At 37.3% G+C, this 22426-nt stretch overlaps 1 protein-coding gene across 3 annotated transcripts in view; it reads right to left on the reverse strand.

Moving 5' to 3' along the window:
• The window catches only part of dapk1 (death-associated protein kinase 1), a 71697-nt gene that overhangs the window by 43130 nt on the left and 6141 nt on the right, over window positions 1–22426 (reverse strand). For all 3 annotated transcript variants that reach the window (XM_051895058.1, XM_051895059.1, XM_051895060.1), the window contains one exon: window positions 64–285. In XM_051895058.1, the coding sequence (XP_051751018.1) occupies window positions 64–285 (222 nt within the window). The remainder of the gene's footprint in view (window positions 1–63; window positions 286–22426) is intronic.

Below are 22426 nucleotides of genomic sequence, written 5' to 3' on the forward strand. Positions count from 1 at the left end.
AAGATGAATAGAGGCTCTTAATGATTTCATAATTCAGTAAATGCAAGAAAAACAATGACTCACAGCTCCAGGATGAGAATGACCTCATTCTTGTTTTCAAACACATCGTGCAGGGTGATGACATTTGGGTGCTGGATTTCCCTCAAGATGCTGACCTCCCTCTCAATGTCCTCTTTGGAGACTCCTCGCCGACTAGATTTGCTGCGCCGCTTCTTGATAAATTTGGCTGCATATTCCACACCAGTGTTCTTATGACGGCATTTCTTTACCAAGGCAAACTGACCACTGAAAAAAGAAAAAAAAAAGTGTTGTCATATTCAAGCACAAATAACCAAATATTCAAGAGCCTGGTCATTCAAAGTAAATATATATATATATATATATATATATATATATATATATATATATACACATACACATATATATATATAAAAATATATATATTTTAAACAATAAATAAAAATTCTGACCAAAATAGGACTAAATAAACATTTCAATACAAACATCTGGACATTTAGCAGAGATTTATTGTGTAATAAATGTAGAAAAGCAATATTTGTGCATCCAGAAAATGACACAATGCTCTAAAATTAGAAGAGAAAATGACACTTTAATGTGTGAATTCAGTTTTGCTCCTCTATAGCATATAGCCAACAGGCAGGACTCCACATTCCCCTTTGACACGTTCCCATCTTAGTCTTCGTAAGCCACAACATGCATTCTGAACCACCGCCAGAAACCAACAGTCAGCCAAGCTGAACGGTCACAAATTGCCAACAAGATCAAGTCAGGCTGACCATCACAATCACATTTAAATACTAATATCAAGCTGTGTACGAATGTAAGAATTTCTTTTGAATTACATAAATAATGCCTAATACTTCAGCATATTAAACGCAAAACAGCATGATAACTGATTTTCCCACATACTGTGGATATTCATTGTTTTTCAATGGTTGATATTATCAGGGTGGATAACAATGACTCCCACGCTACGCCATTCAAAGCCATCACACCAAACACACCAGTATAATACACAAACAAGCACATTTGGTCCCATGAAGCTTGTAACTCTGCCGATGAAGCAGCATATATTGTGAGGAATATCCCAATAGGATCCTCTCAAAATGTCACAGCTCTGCAACATTTCTGGCTCTTTTAAAAGTGGCTGTTATACAGCTGTTGGGAGGTTTCTTTCCACAGAAAAGACAATTGTTTTTGGGCAAAGAAACAAAAAATTAAACAACACGGAAAAGGAAAGTGGTCATTGGGATGGGGCTTTCTCATGCAAATACAAAACGCAGGGCCTCTATTCTTGCCTGCTCCACCTTTTGTCACCCAGACAGCAATCAGGCCCCACAGCAAAATGAGACAGTACATTTGCATTTTATCTGGGGCCTGAAAGGTTCGGAGAAAGCAGAGATCCTCGCTGTGTAATCTTAAAGGAATAGTTCACCCAAAAATGAAAATGGTGTCATCATTTGCTTTTCTTCATGTTGTTCCAAACACATATGACTTCTTCTATGCAACACAAAATGTGAATTTCTGAAGAATATCCTGGCCATTTCTTTTCACATATTAAAGTGAATGAAGACTGGGACTGTCAAGCTCCAAAATGGTAAAATTAGTTCATATGATTATATTCCATGTTTTATATTGTGAAGTCATATGAGCTTTGTAAAAGAAACAAACCTCAATTCCAATCGTTATTCAATGATAATCTTCCTATCCAGGGTTTTTAAATGGTTAGTTTGGTCAAAAATGAAAATTTTGTCATTATTTACTCACCCTCATGTCATTCCAAACCCATAAGTCTTTCATACATCTTCAAAACACAAATGAAGATATTTTTAATGAAACCTGATATCTGTCCCTCTGTCAAAAGTTCATTCCACCAAAACTATGATGCTTCAAAAAGTTCATAAAGACATTTTAAAAGAAATTCAAGTTAGTTCATTGTTAATTCAAGTAACTAATAACAGAATTTTCAGTAACACTTTAGTACAGGGAACACAAACTATTAACTACAACTTTTCCCTCAATAAACTCTTAATTTACTGCTTATTAATAGTTAGTAAGGTAGTTATTAAGTTTAGGTATTGGGTAGGATTAAGAATGTAGAACAAGGTCATGCAGAATAAGGCATTAATATGTGCTTAATAAGTACTAATAAATAGCCAATATTCTAGTAATATGCATGCTAATAAGCAACTAGTTAAAACACCCTAAAATAAAGTGTTACTGAATTTTCATTTCTGCATAAACTATTCCTTTAACCACTGCAAGCAAATTGTTGAGTCCGTATCGAGTTGAGTCCATTCACTAACCGGAACCATCTGATCCAAATCATTCCGAACTGTTTTATGAACTTGATCAACCAATTCACATTAAAAGATTTGACTGATGAATGACTATTTTACATATAGGACATTGCTACTTCTCAGTATAGATGACAACATTGTCACTAAAAAAAGTCTTACATTTCGGTCTGCTCCTCAAACAAAGCTATTTCATATGGCTTCGGAAATCTTGAGTCATAAGGGTCATTTTTATGATACTTTTATGATATGTTTTTGTGATTCTGATGACTTCCCCAATTCCATTATATTGAAAAGTGTTCTATGGAAGAAAGTGATACAGGTTCGGAACAACATTTTCATTTTTTAGTACACAAATCTTTTAATGAAGAACCAGAAAAAACTAAAAAAAAAACTCAAAAAAAAAAAAAAAATCATTGACTATCAATCAACTATCACTGATTGCTTATAGTAAATTATATTGTCATTTTTTGTTGACTATTATGCTAAACAATAAACAAATAATGTATACAGGCCTGGGCACATTTCAAGAGCTGAAATAAAAAGAGCTGAAAATCAGAAAGTCATGCCTCATGGTTTTGACAACGTTACTTTTGGCATTCAGGCATGTCTAAATGCTTTTGTCAGCGACACTCCTCAGTGAGAGGAGGGCATGGGTCTTCAGCTGTGCCAGTTTCCATAGCAGTGCTGGGGGCAGGGCAGTAGGAGAGGAGGGGGTCGTGTCAGCTAGAAAGAGGCCTGCAGAGCACAACAGTCCACAGCAAACATCGTCACACATAGCCCGGCAACCGGCCGACAATAGACATGGCATGTTTTTCTCTTATACAAGTTAGTCCTTTTCAGAGCCGTTTCTGCCTGCTCTGAATGGGAGATGAGGCAAATGTGCGTATCAAGATGTCAGTGTAGCAGGGCTCATGCTCATGAAATCTGGAGCGCCATGGTGATGAAGAGCCATGGCAATCACAGCGGACTTTAAAGAGTTGGCCCAGAGGAAGTACTTTTTAGAGTGGGCACAAGATACACACACAAGATGGGCACAAGATTTGCACAAGATACAAGTTCCCATTATCAAGGCTGAAGCTGAGCTGGCATTCATCTAGTGTCTGGAGTGCTGTAAGTCACTCAGGCTTTGTCTTTATTAGTTATATGAGTTTGGTTAAACTATTGAAGTAGTGGCTATATGTGGTTGAAAAAGTAAATCAAACACCATTTTTTAGGGTATATGAAACTTCACTATGAAAAGATGGATATCTCTGAATACGAGAAAACAAGAACAGTGTAAAATTCAAAGAATTGTGTGTAATAGATCTAATCATGTTGGAATCCACATCAGTTACATTAATTACAGTTACTGGACTTTGCCCTTTAGCCTATAAGAGTCAAAACATCTCCACAGTCATGGGAAATGCTACTACAATACATCACATGACCTCTTTTACATTGTGCACCAGAAGGCACAACTTCTTAGAGGGCCGATTACTTCTGTATAAGATAAAGAAACCACTGTCAGATTAAAATCCAGATTAAGTTTTCCAGATTCATAACCAGGATTACAACCTGGGACTTGCATCGTGTATGAGACAGAATGAAGCACAAAAATGTAGGTCAGTAATACTATCAATGACAGATTATAAAGCTGATCCACAATAATTAATATTTGTTCATAGTGTGTTAAGAAAGTACCTTGAGGGAGTTTGAAGGGGAATCCAACATGCAGATGCAAGACCTGAAGTAGTATTGAAAGCAAAGGGCTGTGTTTGAGAAAAGACACAAACCTCCTGATTCAGTAAGAGTAGAAAGTGTTTCCCCAAGTAGTGACTTTCTGAAAACAACTGTTCAGATCGCCTTGAAGGAATAGTCATTATTTACTCATTTACTCATCTTCTCAATTCATATGCTCTCATTTGTTGTTTTTCCCCATAAAACAAATAGAAACAAATATGGAAAACCTTTGTTTACGTCTTTACCATACAATGAAAACTGTTATACACCGTTTAAAGGACAGTAAAGACATTTATAATGTTACAAAATTTTTGTTATATCAGGTAAAAGCAATTTTTTTTACTTTCTTTTCATCAAAGAATCCTGAAAGTATAAAAGTTTCCACAAAAATAAAAAAATTATGACAATAATTTACAATATTACTGTTTTACTGTATTTTTGATCAAATAAATGCAGCCTTACCGACCCTTAACAGTAGCATATATATCCATATGACTGTGCGCATGTATGGAAATGGTGTCATTCAGTCATACAATAGTTTTTGTATAAGAAACAGAATGAAATATAAGTCATTATTCACTGATAATCTTCTCCTCCAGTGAGCTGTTAATACAAGAACTCCTCTGACCAGAGCATTTATTTATTTGTTTATTTATTTATTTCATGTTTGGAGCTTAACCATGAACTATTGTTGTAAGGGGAAAAAAAAAAACAACCTGAATGGAGATGCTTCCATTCATAACATATATAATCCTTTGTTTCACAGAAGTATGAAAGTCATATAGGCTTAGAACGACATTGAGAGTGAGAAAATAATAACTTCACTTTTGGCTGAACTATTCTTAAATATGAAAATGCATAAAATTTATATAATAAACGTCCGTAATCACTTGGACAGCTTTGTGGTGAAGTGATTGTGCAACATTCTCCTAGCAATAAAGCCAGCATACACACCTTCTATATCAATATCAATTCTGCATCAATTGTCATTTTAAACAAATTTTTCAATCACAAGACAGATATTATACAGATGACAAGGGGCAATAAATGGACAGGGGGAAATGTAATAGTATAACTTTGTAATGCAACTGGAGCAGCGCTCCATGGCCAGGTTATGAACAAGCCTAAATGTCAACAACCCATTCAGTGGAAAATCCCACTCTGTAATTATTCCCATAGGAGAGACCCCATGCTTTAAGTGCAAGTTACACTCCCGCTCAACCTCAATGAGGCAAAATAGCCTATCATTAATAATGACTTAATTTGCATGTTTAAACCTAAAGGACACATCAAAAATTATGTAAACAAAGAGGGCCAGCAAACTTAGCTTTTACGCCCAGACACACACTATTGCGAGGGATTATGTTGTTCTTTGTTACTTCTTTGGAAAGAGGCTTCCAACTTTTGCAGTGAAACTTGAGCCAGGTTGTGGAGGAGGACTAGAGGGAGGGATGTGAACAGCCTCTGTTTCCCTTTTGCGTCCTGTTTTCTGTGTACCTATCGCAGTCCGGGCCTGCCTGAAAAGATCTTTAGACCAGGAAAGCCAAGAAAGAGAGATTTGCATTACTCAACACAAATGGGTAAGAATGCTGATTTGGAAAACCACATTTGCAGAATGTGTGTGTTTGATTCAGCATCACATTTATGATGATTTGGCACTCGTCTCGTGAAACCCTTATTGCGAGGATCACTGTTTATTGTTGATTCACTGCAATCCCCATGCATGATGAGAAGAACATAAGTTTTCATAGCTTCATTATACTATTTCCATTTCAGTGCTTTTCCTAATTTTTTATTTGTCTTTTTTTTTCTCCCACTACAATACATAAATAATAAAGAAAACCACCAAATAACTAAAACAAATGTATATGTATCCATTCATTTAATATAAATGTAGTAATTCAAGTAATTTAATTCCAGAATGATCATTTTGGCTGTATGAGTCAATCCCTCCACAACTCATACAAGTGCAGGGGCGTATTCCCACAGGAGAACACTTTGTTTGCAGGTGCTTTAGTCTTTTATGTAGCCTGTTATCTTATGAATACTCAATTATGGATAATTTTGAGCTTTTTGAACAAAAGTGTGTGTCAAAAGCAATTCTGGGTTGCAATGAAAGCAGACTCTTGCCCTGTTACATTTTGTACGAAATGCAAAATAACAAGCTGCGCAAATAAGATCAGAGATGTTCCTGTCAGATGGGAAGCCTTTGTCATGACAGGGTGAGGATGAGCATGAATGAGCAAATATAAAAGGTTGGCAGGTAAGAAACTCTGAAAAATTAGAGATCCTTCACTAAGTGGTGGGTTACTAATGAAAACATAATGCCAGGTGCACTCAGTGCCATTAGCGTAACACACACGGACAGTCCTAACCAGCCAGCACTGCTCTGGATGAATATTTAAGTGGGTTAACGTGGTCTGAATGCAGATTCCTTGTGCTTGGCTCATTCTTCAGGCAGGATTTGAATGTCATTGTCAAAATCCCCAGCATCAGTCTGACCCGGTGGCATGGCAAAAATCACCTATACGACAATGAAGACATAATGATCAAGGGCGAATAATAAAGAGGGGGGCTGATCGAATGCCACTATCTCCAGGGCTTGTTCCCTTTTTCTTGGTTTCACTATTGTACATCTGTTTTACTTCTTTTTGATGCATTTTCTTCCAAATGACCCTCCCTTCTGTGTGCGGTTGAACACCAGTCCAGGTTGCCATTAGGATTCAGAGCACCTTTGTTGTGCTGCACAGCCATTATGCAGCATTTTATCCACTGAGATACACAGATGCCTCATCTCTTGCTGACCAAGGGAATGAACTAACAGCCTGTTTTGAATTATATTTTATTCTATTGCATATTCTAAATGCTAAAGTCACAAATAGACAAATCTGCATGTTTAAACCCAAAGCACACTAAATCTGTGTCTATAAATATAGCAACCATTATCAGACACGATCAGACGATACATTCACACTGCAGCATAACACATTTTTTTAGTCATGTTTGAAGCATTAAAAGGGAAAGTTCATTCAAAAATAACAATAATGTCATTAGTCCCCCTTGTCATTACAAACTAATTCCAGGTTCAGACTACACAATATTTTTGTCTCTTACTGTCACTGTGTCAGATTATGACACTTAAATTCTTCTTATGTTGTGGACAAGTAACCTTTCAGACTACACATTGCTTCCCCACGTGTGTGACGTGTGAGATGTTATCGAGAAGGCAGAACTAGTGACTGACTTCCAGAAATAAGAACGTAAACAAACGTTTAGCAAACATGCTACTGAAGCGGCATGTTAGCTTAATGCTAATTCCAGTACTCACTGGGTTGCTCTGCTATTGTTTACCAGCATTTATCTTTTTTCTCTCTGTTGTGATAGTCCCTCGAGGAACATCATATTGTTTGCATAACTCCACAAAACTTTCCTTTATTGCATAATTCCACCTAGCAGCACCAATACCATTGTCTCTTTTTCATTTCGCCAAGTTTGAAAGCGGCGTACAGATGGGCTTCTGTGCTCCTATTGGTCCATGTCACAGATGTGACGGAACCCATCGTGGAGAACCGGAAAAAAATTCTTTCATTGCGATGCCCATTGTCATTTACAAATCTCCACACACCCTACTGTCAAACGAATCGTGCCAAAAACGGGATGATATGATTTAGTCTGAATCCGGCATCTAATGGCATTCTTCTGTGCAACTAAAGAAGATATAATGCTATGTTCAAGCTGCTTGTTTCCATACAATGGAAGTGAATGGTGAACACGAATGTTAAGCAAGATTTTCAGTGAATAACAACTCCGGCTTAAGAAAATATGGATGGATGGATTTATTTGAGCTTGACAGTCCCTAGCACCCCTCCACTATCATTCTATGAAAGAAAACAGCTTGGACATTCTTTAAAATATCTTCTTATGTGTTCCACAGAAAAAAAGTCATACCGGTTTGAAAGTAAATGATTTTATTTTTGTGAGAATTATCCCTGTAATATAAACTGAACTAAACACATAGCAAAGTGTCCAGTGAATCTACTGTTAAATTCTAAGACTGTCACTGCCTCAGAAGATCCACCCTCCTGCTGTTCTTAGACCAGGCTCAACAGAGCAATAGGAAGAAAACGCAGCTGGAGCGCAGAATCCTGCTGTAATCCACATCAAAAAGAGTGATGGACTCATCAAAACACTTTAATACCAGATAAAATGTCAGCGTATCACGAACAGTGACCTTTGAACCCATTACTCAGCCTCGTCGGTGACTGCTGACTCCTCTGCGTGTGCCAAAGAGAGAAACACTAGACCGAGCCACTTTACAAAGGGAACGACAATTAATTGCTCTTCTTATTTGAAGCCATGTGAAATGTAAGCACACAGCAGTAAAACCTAAACACTGCAGAAAATGCATTTGATATTGAATGACTGCAGAATATTGCTCAGAAAAGTGCACAATGAGACAGCTGTCAACACTTTTTAAAATGCAGAGTGTAGACATTGTCGATTACGAAGGACACCTACCAATTTTGCACGCTAGCTTGCTCATTTGAGCGGGAAATTGAAAAAGGCAAAGGAGAACAAGGAAGCAGAAAAAAAGACAAATTCAAGAAACAGTTCATTCCTTTCATTTGAGTACAAACCACATATCGATATAAAAACCGGCAGACCACTAACCTTGGAACAAAATAAAGATGCACAATTCACAAGAGAGATCTGTGATGCTTACTGGAAAGAAAAAAAAATATATTGAACCTTGACGGTATTTTTTTTTTTTTTTTTTTTTTTTCAAGATGCCAAGTGAGCTGTTGGTTTTTTCCAGCTTTGGTTTCATTCCCTTCGGTCTCACCACCTCGAGGAGTCATTGTCAGGTGGCTCAGGGAATGTGTTTGCTCCCATCTTGCTTTTAGAGTGTTTACACTGTGGAAATGAGATGCATTTTCACCTGGTGCAAATCAACGTCACGCAAGCTTAGAATAGCAGCAGTGAGATGAAAGTGGTCTCAAAAGGCCTCCATCCGCATGCGTGAAGGGAAAACTCAACCAAGGGTTTCAACTCAGATGGGATTCAACAACCAAATACAAGAAAATCCCAGGTACTTTTTGTTGGTTAATATAATATAAAAAGTTACTATAAGGGTCAATCACATAATCTCGTAAAAAAACCTGATCAGGTTTAAAGCACATTAGCTTCTTATTATTAATTTATTCTTTGTAATCATGTTGGTTTCTTATGGTTTTTCAATAATACATAATCAAATAAAAAGTAGTAACCCTAATATTTTTACACCTTGAATGCATGTGAGTTTACATACCTTAATTATTTAATTAATTATTCTTACATTTTACAATATACTTTTAAAGTAAAAACTTATTTACAAAAAAAAAAAAATCAATAAATATTATTCATAATTACAAATATAAATATATTTAAATAGAAATACATTCATAAATATGACATTTTAAAATCTTAAGTAATATGGCCTACTCATAGAAAGGTTAAATAATAAGATTTTCTTATTGTAATTTTTTCTTTATGCCTGGGACTCTTGCGTTTGTTCTGTTTCACTCTAATTTGCTATTGTGGGTATCCCGTCGGAGGCAGCCCGATCAAGAGTCGAAAATATTAAACGTTTAATATTTCCGATTTGGGATTGGAGAGGCTCCGACTCGACTGGGAGCAGTAAAATTATTGTAATGACACCACACAATTGAGGATTTTTTGGACAAAAGGTCCCCCCCAAATTAATAGATTAACAAAAAATTGGTTGGATGTGGTTATGATTGGAGGGAAAAAAGCAAAAAAAAAGGATAACATTAACACTACAGTGTACATTTCATATTGGCCTCTGCCTCGTCTGATAATAACTACTTTGTATAATCATGTCGGCTGGGTTTCGACCCCTGCAAGCTTTATGACAAAGCAGCTTTTGTGCCGGCCCACCATTGGCTCGTCAGGCTGTTCACTGGGGTGCCTGACTGGTTAGCACAACACCGGCCCCCAGATTGCTTTCAGCAACCCCCATATTATTACACCCAAAGAGCCCAGCGATAAGAGTGGCTCATAATCTAAGCCGGTCTGATCCATAAATAATTCTGAATTCTGAAAGCACTACAGTATCAGGATTATCATACAATTTATCCCACCATTTATTGAAAGCCTTGCACTTTTGAACTTTTGAGCGAGGGAGACACACCTGGGAATATGGCGCTGTTTCAGTTACCCTCATTTCCTCTCGCTTCCTCATGTCTCCAGTCCAAGCTGTTCTTTTGCGAGACTTAGAAAACAAAGTTGCCTCCTGGCAGCAGACCTTATGCAGCCAGCGTTCCTGCCAAACATCTACTTTTTGAACCATCATAAAGGCATGGAGTCTAACTTGGCGTGCTTCAGATGGTGGGGCACAGCATTAGTCTTGCTGGATAGCTGGGGCTTAATTAATTACAAAAGCTGTACAGAGAGTAGATTGAGCATGGAATCGACAACTAAGGTGAAAACAGCGTGAACTTAACAAATGATGAAGGCCCTGAGCCATAACAGGCTGCCAGTGATTTGCCAATATCAAACAAGGCCAATGAGCGCTCATGTGTACCACACAAAACTATAGAAATTGCTTGCATTCGATTTCAATAGAGTTTGCTATTAGCCTGCTGCTAAGCTAACAACTTAATATTCTAATAAGGGGCTCTTTAAATTAGGGATGCACCGAAATGAAAATTCTGGGCCGAAACCGAAAAAGACTGTGTTCAGCGGACAGCTCTGGATTAACAATACTAATTTCTCTATTTTAATCGGTAATGGGGAAAGAAATGAATTTCTGTCATTAATTACTCACCCCCATGTCGTCCCAAACCCGGAAGACCTTCATTCATCTTCAGGACACAAATTAAGATATTTTTGATGAAATCTGAGGTTATCTGATCCACACATAGGCAGCAACAACATTGCACCTTTTGAGGTCCAGAAATGTACTAAAGACATCATCAAAACGTTCAACGTGACTACAGTGGTTCAACCTTAATATTATGAAGCGACGAAAATACTTTTTGTGTGCAAAAACAGAACAAAAATAACGACTTTACTCAACAAAATCGTCTGTCCCCTACCATACTGCTACACTACTTTCGTTGCAGAGTTTCAGTGTTTACGTCCGAACGCGGGCTCAGTATTGGCCAGCTCCTGCATCACATGCATGCGTTGTGCTGCTCACATGACCAGAGCCGCCCAATACGGAGCCGTTGTTCGGACGTAAATGTTGAAGCTCTGCAACAAAATAGCGTAGCAGAATGACAGGGGACAGACGAATTTGTTGAATAAAGTCGTTATTTTTGTTCTGTTTTTGCCTTTCACTTTGTAATATTAAAGTTGAACCACTGTAGTCACGTTGACTATTTTAATCAATGTCTTTAATACCTTTCTGGACCTCATAAGGTGCAATGTCGTTGCTGCCTATGTGTGGATCAGATACATTCGGATTTCATCAAAAATATCTTAATTTGTGTTCCGAAGACAAACGAAGGTCTTACGGGTTTGGGCGACATGAGGTTGAGTACTTAATGACAGGAATTTTATTTTTGGGTGAACTAACCCTTTAAAGGGGGGTATCACACACAGTTTCTGCCAATCTCATGTTAATCTTAAGTACCTATAGAGTAGTATAGCATCCTTCATATCGCCGAAAAGTCTTTTATTATCATATTTATAAGATACATATGCTGTACCGAGTCTTTCCGAAAACAGCCGAGTGCCTGGAGGCGTGTCTTGTGAGCGGAGATAGAGTGGCGAGCTGTCACAAGCACGTGCAGCTTTTGCGTAGAGATCGGCTGCAAGCTATCAATGGATAGCTAAACAAATATATTTAAACACACCATCGCGTTATCCATGGATAACTTTTGAATCACTATAATGAATATAGCGTATAGTGAATGATGAATAATGAATTTTTTGAATTCACTACGTTCGTATTGCTTACATTATATGCACTTAGGCGCCTATTGCCAACAAAACATCTGAAGCAGTTTTACTCACCACCTGCGGTTCCGACTCATGACAGGGATCATATCACTGTGAACGCTCCATCTTTCAGTTTCAAACGATCTGTAAATCCAGCATAGAACTGGGCCTTGTTTATAAAACCATAAACGCAGATCCCGAGGGCTCGAACAGCCACGGAAAAACACGAGATATTAACCAATAAAAAAGTGATTGAAACTATCAGTTTCTATGGTTATTTTAATGACAAATATCGAGAGTAGATCAATGTAATGCGTGAGCACAAAACTCTCAGCTCCACTTAATGCTGGGTTCTTTGGGAAGCAAGGTTATCTTTCCCTCACAACCAAAAACACACTTCTTTGGTGACATTGTTGATTTTGTGAAGTCCTGTGACCTGTGCAGCGCTGCCGACAACTTCCGTAAAGCCGAACGCGCGTTGATGGGCGTGCTCTTGCGCTCTCTGGTCGAAGTGTGCGCGCGCGCCCTCCCGCGAGAAGTGCCCGTACAAGGAATTCCGCCCCCGTTTACATCACTCAGGCCCATACTTGAAAAAAAAAAAACCTCGAAGTTCCTGAGGATTTGGAAGAGTATTTTTGGCACAGAAATACTCTGTTATACGTCCAACTCGTGTTTTGAAACTTTGGCCATGTTTAGCATGATAATCAAACTCTTTAACAGGGCAAATAAGTCAGAATGCATGAAATAGCATTATACGCCCCCTTTAACAGTAGTCATCAGTCACAAGTAATAACCTATTAGTAGTGAAATACCAATCTGGGGTATCTGGTTTGAAAGAAAATGTATCAGTGACAGTACAACCTTCAGTACCTTCAGTCTTAACAGATTCATTGTTATCCAAGAAGAAACTGCAAAATTAACTATTTTAGAAATGCTGACTACACACATACAAACAGGTTAGGTACACCAATGCACATGCTGTCAGATCAATAGAGTGATTTTAACACAGCATGAAGATCACAGGCCGTGGGCCAGGCAATCTGCCAGTTTTCCAGGAACCAAAAGCACTTTTGCTATCGATAAGTTACATTTAGCATATCGCTTTTACCGTAGTTCACTCAATGTTCCAATGTCAACTTTAGAGTTAAGGGACACATTTGGATTAAAAATTAACAAAGACAAAATCTGACAAAAATGTTACATTTTAACATAATGAATGTGAACTGATGATAAAAGGATGTTAAAAACACTTTTTAAAAGCTTCAGTTTTTACATTACCACATTTAAAATGCCTTACAGGAACAAATTTAAAATCGAACTGAAAAGCAAATGGTGTTGTAATGCAATGCTGAATGTGCTCAGTATAGTCAGTATTTTCTGTAGCTTTGTACTCAAAATACAGCGAACCTCTTTTCCATTGGTGAACTGAGTTTTGTTTGGGTCAGAGAATAGTCTGTTGGAAGGAATCTGGCAGAGTCTGAACTGACTTTTCTAGCCCGCTGATCCGGTCCAAGTGTAATTAAATAAGCCTTGCTAGTGTCATCCCACGCAATTAAACATGAACTGGGATTTAGAGAGTTTTTAGACTATAACACAGACACATTACACAAAAATCTGCCTACTATACTTTAACAGAGTGAAAACATCTGACCAGAAGTATCAGCCATCAAAGCATGTCTGCAAAATGTTTGGTTACTCATATATGCTTAATGGCAATGGGTGGGCACACATCTATATATCTTAACACAAGAAATGAGCCCATTTAGATGTGCATAATTTGAAATAATAATATGTATATGTGAGTCATATACTGGTTCATTAGCGAAAAATGAATGTGGGTGGACAGTTCAGAGAGAAAAGGGCCCAATAATCTTTAGCGCCCAAACTGCACGTTATGCAATATCTCTTAGTGCCATAGTGCCACACAGGAGTAACCAAGGAAACAGAGCTGTGGTTGGAGTAGAGCTGACACACTCTGAGGTTTGAGATGAGGATATTAGGGCTTTAGAGCAAGATTGTCTGGGTTTGTGTGTGTACAATCAGCAGGAGCTGATAAGCAATCCTACTCAGAGACAGGTAACACTTAGACTAATGTGGGCTTGCCAGGTCACACTCTGCATGAAACATATACTGCTAAACATCCCCTATAAGAAAGCCACAAGCTCACATAATGTTTTTTTTTTTTTTACCTATAATTTTAACTATTTGAGTAAGTAAAAAAAAACTACACTGGTGTTCAATGTCTACACAAATGCAGATTTATCATCTCAGAATACTCATTAACACAAACCAATCAGCTCAGGGTAGACTTCAGCAACAGGAAAATTAAAAATTTACAATTGAAACTATAGCAAAATAATTTACTTTACAGTAGTATTGCTTCAAATGTGTATACACCAATTTTGAAGTAACTGTAAAAATGTATTTTTAATACATAAAAAAAATCAACACATTATATTTTACAGCACGTCAAAAATACACGTGTCAACTTAAGGCGTGCTACATCCGCTGTATACATGGTGTAACTGCGCTGTTGTTTGATGAAACAAAACTCCTCTATGGAATTGAAACTGACAGATTCGGTCACAAGGAAAAACAAAAAGGGCAATGACATGCAAAAACTCTCTGCACCTTCTCTTTTTTTTTTTTTCTCGAGGTATATGACTAATATCTTATTATTTATTACAGCTAGCACTCTTAACTTCACTGGTTAAGGCAACTTGAAGGTAAAAATTTCCTAAGGGGAACTCACTTTCATTGGTTGTCTCTGCATTGTGCAAATAAATAAATAAATAAATAAATAAAATAGGTCATGCTTCGTTTACAATAAAAAATATATATATAGAAATGTTAAGAAATGTTTCTTGAGCATTAAATCAGGATCATGAGACACTGAAGATTGGAGTAATGATGCTGAAAATTCAGCTTTGCATCACAGGAATAAATTGGATTTTAAAAATATATTCAAATAGAAAACAGTTATTTTAAATTGTAATAATATTTTACAATATTACTGTTTTTACTGTATTTTTCATCAAATAAATGCAGCCATGGTGAGCAGAAGAGACTTATTTTAAAAATATTTTAAAAATTCTTACCAACCCCAAACTTTTTAATGCTAATGTAAAAGGCAGAGAGCATTTTCTGATTGGCTAGTTTGAAAGGCTGGGTCACTCGTTTTTTATTTAAAAAATAACACTAGTTCCGGTGATATCTGTGAGGTAATAGGGAAATTTTATCCTTGGCATTCCAAAAAAAGAAAAAAAAAATCTCTTTGATTTGTCCAGAAAGGCATTTGACATGTCAGTGGAATGTAATTTTGTCCTTTCAAGTGGATTTAAAGTCACAAAGAACACATTGTGCAAAGAGGCACCGGTGGCAAATGTGTATGACTAGGTCTGAAGTAGGCATTACTACTTTTGAGTGCTCAAAATCCAGCTATAACACAAGCTCACATTTGTAATTCAATCAAAACGGTGTAACCAATCAGAATATCAGCATTGTCCGATTAATTGGACTTCTCCCGTGAGCATGAAGGACTGTCTCGCATTCAGCCAATCAGACCTCATTTAAGGAAGCATTGCTAATGGAGGAAGCCCCACAGATGACCAAACCTAAATGATAGCTACGCCTGGAAAGAACTGGATAAATGGGTGGTTCCCATAGCAACCCAGGGGAGGAGACCTGAAGTCTGCTGCGGGCCTTATCTTCCAAATGCCCTAATGTAGACAGAAACTGACATTCACCTGGTTTCGACAAAAAACTGCTTACTGTCAAAACATGAGCGTTGAAAGCACATTCTGAAGCTTTAGTATTGACATCTTAACAGTAACTGAGGATATAGTAACTCAACCCCTTCCATAAAAGAACAATTATAAAGAAAACAAGAAAGCTTTTAGGAATGTGATTAGCCAGCATTAACTATTCTGGACTCGCTTCAAGCAGAATTGTGACAATACATCTCTTGCCATTTTAAATAGGGTCAAATACTTGGTCTAAGTAAAAACAACGGATAAAAATGATGCTAAAAGGCGAATAAAATGATCAACAAGGCAATGACAATGGCTTACAAGATATGAAGAAAAGCACTTGATATCCAGCTCAGGGAGTCTGAATTCCTTCCACGACATCACTTCAGCAGTAGCTTAGCAACAGCATTAACAGTGCTGGTGCTCTGAGATCTGTGAGAAAAATTCATAACATGTTCACACAAATTTACTGCTGAATATTAACAAATGTGCCTGAGGAAATGTTGTTTCACAGCTCTTGGTCAAGCCACCTTTAAACTTCCAAGACACAGCCAGTCAGTCGCAGTATTTTGCTATTAAGAATCATGATTCAGGAGGGGGATTCCTATTATTCATATTCACATGCTAACACTTGACATTAAATAGCCCCATCATGGCTGATGCGCACAATCATTACGGTGACATAAAACCAAGCACTGAACGAAGAAGTGTTGGCTCTGCAAATAAAGTTGATTAATGGACTATGATCCACTGTAGCAACACATCCTGGACTCTGCAAGAGGTCTCTTGTGTGTATGACAACACCGTGAGGTATTAACTCTAATAAGCGGCTGTGATAAAACAGCATTTGTACCCACAATTATACCCACACAAGATCACTCTAGCACATGGTGAGAGAATATAAGAAAGGCATGATGAATGGTTTCAAAATGTAAATAGCACCATGCCATGCTCATTATGAAATAAAAACTGTTAAATTATTTAAATAATAGGACATTGTGGTGAATACAAAGCATTCATGTCTCAAACAAAGTATAAAAGAAATACAATTCAAATGTTATTAAGCAGAATATTATAATCTCACAGTCCAGTCAAGTCAGCTGTCGAAGGAGTGGCACAAAAAGTAACCAGGTTTCTATGTACAGTACACACATATTTAATCGTGTATAAACACACACAGGCCACCAGCTGCATGATGCATTAAATCTCCCTACACCAAAGCTCATAGCATTCTCCAGTTGACCAGGGTTTCTGTTAATCACAGGAAACGAGAACAGAACTGACACATTCAAGGAGCTCTACTTGGAGAAAGCTATCTGTCAGCATTATCATTCACTTCAGTGGTAGTTCCTCAGCTAACACAGGAACCAAATTTGAATTCTGACATCTTTACTCATGGGTGTCAGCTCTGGACAATGTTTTAGAGCCAATCACCTGAGCTGTAAATGTCATGGGACTATTTACTCTGAAGCCACAGGAAAATGATGGCTGACAACACTGACTGATTGGCTGATAGTACTGCAAAAAGAGCACAGTCTCAAATGCTTTACTACTGACTATCCTGTGCTGTGAAATTATGCATAAATGATCTGTCATATGTAAAACATCTAGGCCTGGTTTCACAGACAGGGCTTAGATTAAGCCAGGAGTAGGCCTTAATTAAATTACGGCATTTAAGTAGCTTTTATAAACATGCCTTAGAAAAAACAATACTGCATCTTGAGAAAAAAAATTGGCACTGACATATTTTAAGAAATATCAGTGCAATATCAGTTAAAACAGCTCAATAATGCATTTTAGCCTGGGACTAGGCTTAATCCTTGTCTGTGAAACCAGGGTCTACTGTAATATAAGGTATCACAATTCTAGCTGATACCAATAATTATTTAAATCTTTTGGCCAATAACTGATAAATGGCTGATTTTAAAATTCTTTAACATTTTGTGTAAATAAATTAAAAGCTACAAGTGAATATAATAAATATAATGTAAATGTGTTAGATGACAGCAAAGGTAATTGAAATGTAAATATCAAGCAAGTAAGCATGAATAAATTAAAAATCCAATATCTGCCAATTTGGATGAGTTTAAAGGGTTAGTTCACCCAAAAATGAAAATTCTGTCATTAATTACTCACCCTCATGTCGTTCCACACCCGTAAGACTTGTGTTTATCTTCGGAACACAAATTAAGATATTTTTGATGAAATCCGATGGCTCAGTGAGGCCTGCATTGTTAGCAAGGTAATTAACACTTTCAGATGCCCAGAAAGCTACGAAAGACATATTTAAAACAGTTCATGCGACTACAGTGGTTCAACATTAATGTTATAAAGCGATGAGAATACTTTTTGTGCGAAAAAAAAGGACTTTATTCAACAATATCTAGTGATGGGCGATTTCAAAACACTGCTTCGTGAAGTTTCGAAGCTTTACAAATCTTTTGTTTCGAATCAGTGGTTCGGAGCGTGTATCAAACTTCCACTGAAACCACTGAAATTTCGAAACACTTATGATATAACGAAGCCTCATTTAATGAAATCACGTGACTTTCATGCTCCGAACCACTGATTCAAAACAAAAGATTCATAAAGCTACGAAGCTTCATGAAGCAGTGTTTTGAAATCGCCCTTCACTAGATATTGTTGAATAAAGTCTTTTTTTTTTTTTTTTGGCACACAAAAAGTATTCTCGTCGCTTCATAACATTAAGGTTGAACCACTGTAGTCACATGAACTGTTTTAAATATGTCTTTAGTAGCTTTCTGGGCATCTGAAAGTGTTAATAATCTTGCTGCCAATGGAGGCCTCACTGAGCCATCAGATTTGATCAAAAATATCTTAATTTGTGTTCCGAAGATAAACGAAGGTCTTACGGGTGTGGAACGACATGAGTTTGAGTAATTAATGACAGAATTTTCATTTTTGGGTGAACTGACCCTTTAAATATTTCTAATACTGACCTATAAGCAATATGGTACCAATATATTATTCCTAATGAAATACTTTTTTGTAAGCAACATATAAATTGCATTTCAGCAGAATACAGGGCTACTTTTTAAGTGGCTTTAAATTGAGAAAGATGCTTTATGCCCTCAGAATGCAGAACTGGACCAAACCTATTGCACATCAACAGCAGAAAGGAGGTAAAAAAAAAAAAAAAAGCATTAAAAACTGCCATGTTTTTGTTGATGACTAACAATGTCTCTTTATAGGCACTGATTAACATGCTGTGGTCAGATGTGGCCAGTTTAACCTTTGTACTATCCAGGAAGCCCAGTTAAGATGGTTAGTTTGGGATGCTGGGGGGGGGGTTAGGATATATTTTGTATCCTCAAAAGCTGCATTCACCATGCCAAACAGAAAATGACAGACAGAGAAAAAAACCTCTAACTTTCACTCATGTCTTACACATGCTTCACTGGTCAAGGCTAATACTTCACAGCAGGATTGTCTTACAGTGTACCATGACCCTCCCGGCACGCTCGCTCACAAATGCTCTTGATCTCATACACATTCTCACACTCTCACCCCCACAGATCTCATTAGGCTTCACAAGAGACACCCAAACTTCACCCACTGAACACACAAAGACAGACGAGTAGCTACGTTTACGCACTAGTGCACTCTGAATGATGCAATGTGTGCATAGCCACTCATACCAGCAGATATCTTCACCATGATACTAGAGGGCTAGAGTCACATCCAGGAAGGGAAATTAACACTGGACCTATAAGATGTTCTGGATTGGTATTATATATATATATATTGGTTGTATGCCACATCAGTAGTTTCATGGCAAAAGCTAGGTAAAATATTAATATAAAAATAAGTAAATTAGTAAATAATAATAATAAATATTTAAAATTCATTGAGAAAAATGGTAGATATCATCAGGCATGCATTAACCACTATGGTTGGTTGGGTAAAAAAAAAGTTAATCTCCCACTCTCCAAACCTCAACACCAGCACCCTCTGACACATTTCACTGGGGTGCAAATATAGGTCAACAACAAACAACGTGCATATTCTGCATATCATTACGGGGGTGGGGGGGGGGAATTGTTAAAGTGGCTCTCCTCAAAATTGCTTGGGATCTCAGCTTTTTGGAGGAATCTCATTAGAATCACAGTCCGGGTAATAAGTTCTCTGGAGCACACTCTTCAAAACTACACAGTCAGAAGCACTGCCTCTTGAAGCGACAGCGAGATCCAGCAAAAATCTACTCCTCCCCTTTCACACACACAGCCAGAGCAAACAGACACAAAGGGGAACCAATTAGTGGCAGGACAGACAGAGTGCAGCCAAGCTTATAGTCGGTCTTAGAGACTTAATGTGATAGAGAAACGCAGATATCATCACTGAGTGAACTGTAAAATGAGAGGAGCTCCTTATTGGTTGGGAATTCATCTTCGCTTTAGCATTAGCATTAAAGCTGATGCTTATCTTCTAAGAGTGGGCTAGAAAGGATCCATACTGCATGAAACAGACAGACAGACAGACTCCCAACAGACAGACTCACAACTCCCAAGTTGTTCAGTGATGTTTAATGTACTTTGAATATGGTAAAGCACTTGGAATCTGGTTTTAAGTGAGAGTGGAACTTAAAGGCCCACTGAAGTGCCTTGGAACGTGCAGCATTATTCAATGGGTTGACGTAATTTACACTGAAACAGGACGTTTTTTTAAATAGCCAACAGCATTTTGCTTATATTGCAGCTCGGCCAGAGCTGTTGAGCTCTGTAAAGCCTCAGTTTCCTTCTAATCTCTAATTGTTTCTCCTCCTAATCTCCTCCATCGCTTTAAAATATAGCATTCTGTGCAGAATTCAAATGGATCCGATAGGTTTTGTGATCTGCGCCGACTCGCACATATGATCCGCTCTGTGCTATTGGTGCCATTCACCATGTAGAAATTAGTAAATGTGTGAACAATTGACCGATTTTAGCTGCAGCTATTTATAATGTAGGGGGCGGGGCACTTTAGATTCCAGAGAGCATTTGATTGGACAGAAAATCTGATGAGAAGCTCAAGTGCAGCATGATGTCATCAAAATCATTGATCCATATTGGTGGAAGTGAAAGACTGTAAGTTTTGAATGCTTATATATTCTAAATACGAATTTTGTCATTGTTTTGGAGCACACTAGCTTATAAATAACAGTAAGGCTGTTAAAACATATTCATATTAAAAGCCAAAAAACTTCAATTTTGATTTCATGGGGACTTTAAGCATTTGGGGTTGGACTAAGGATGGGATCCAATGAAGCATGTGGGGCAGTGTTATTTTAGTGTTATTTATATACTATTATAGTTTTTATTCATCATTTGAATTAGCTTTTATATTTTCAGTTTTACTTTTTATCTTAATTATCAGTAATTTTGTTAAAGAGCTTTTGTAATTTTTATTATTTTTTTGTTTAATGTTTCTATTTAGTTTTCATTTTTATATCAGTTTTAGTTTAGTTTCCATTTATTTATTTATAGTTAATAATTTTAGTGCTTCGCCTCACTTTAGTTCTGTCTTTTAGTTAGAATTTAATATTTACATTTTATTTCAGCTTTGTTTTAATTAACAAAAATGTTTTTATTAGATTTAGTTAACGATAATAACCCTGATGGGGGAAATTTGGAATATTTCATTCAATGTCGCTGTTAGTGCAAAAAATTACACACTTCACCTTCGAGTTGCGGCAGCTCATAGTATTAATCCATGAAAAAAAAAGCAGTGCCAGCCGAACCCCCCGCTTCAAATTTAGTCAACAGAGCACTGCTCCTCCTACTCTGAGGAGGACCACCCGGAGCAGTTCCCATCAGAATAAAGAAATCTCCTCACTTAAGAGCTTCCATGGGCTGAAGCCTCATAAGCCCCATAAAGAGAGTCTGTGTGTTTAACCTTAAAGCCCGAGTAACACGCAAGCGCCGAGAAACGCCTCAATGCTGGGGGGTACGCTTGACCATTCTGATGAGGCATCAAAGCTAAGCGCTGAACATGGTGGTGAGGAGAATAAAGAAATTAATGGCTGTTTTGGGAACAATTGAATGGTGTTCTTGGTCCTGATTTGGAGGTTTTGTTAGTGAAGGAGGGAAGGGGGCATTTTTGTTATGCAGGACGAAATGGGGAACTTAAAATGTACCAGTGGGCTTCAATGATTGGTGGTCCCATTGTTTTATTTCAGACTCTTTTGTACACAGAGACATAGATACCTTCAACAAATTGCAATCCATTCATCCAATAGTGGGATTAGTAGCTCTATAGCATAGCCCTAACTAATCACTAGTCATGAAGCTGTCATGGTGAAACCATAATATTCAAATGTTTTGTCTTCAATACTATTCAAATAATTTTGAATATGTAAAATGACGTATCCTACATATGATAAAAGATTCAAGGACAGCATAAAATACACAATACTCATCATAAACAGAAACATGACAATTAATTCAAGCAGATGCTTTCAATCAAACATTTAAATTACAAAGATTACCAATAAATAAAGGGAAGGGTCATGCATATTTAAATAGTTAAAACACGTAACTGTCAATTAAAAGCTGTCCAGACTTAAACATGAAATCAATACTCATGAATATGCAAATTAACTAACAGCATTTTACAAATAACCAAACTCTGATGCAATTCTTGTGAGAAACACAATCCCTAAGTGCTTTATACTGCTTTCTTACTTCTCTATTACAA

The sequence above is a fragment of the Ctenopharyngodon idella genome, chromosome 5 (assembly GCF_019924925.1).
Source record: "Ctenopharyngodon idella isolate HZGC_01 chromosome 5, HZGC01, whole genome shotgun sequence".
Classification (NCBI taxonomy): domain Eukaryota; kingdom Metazoa; phylum Chordata; class Actinopteri; order Cypriniformes; family Xenocyprididae; genus Ctenopharyngodon; species Ctenopharyngodon idella.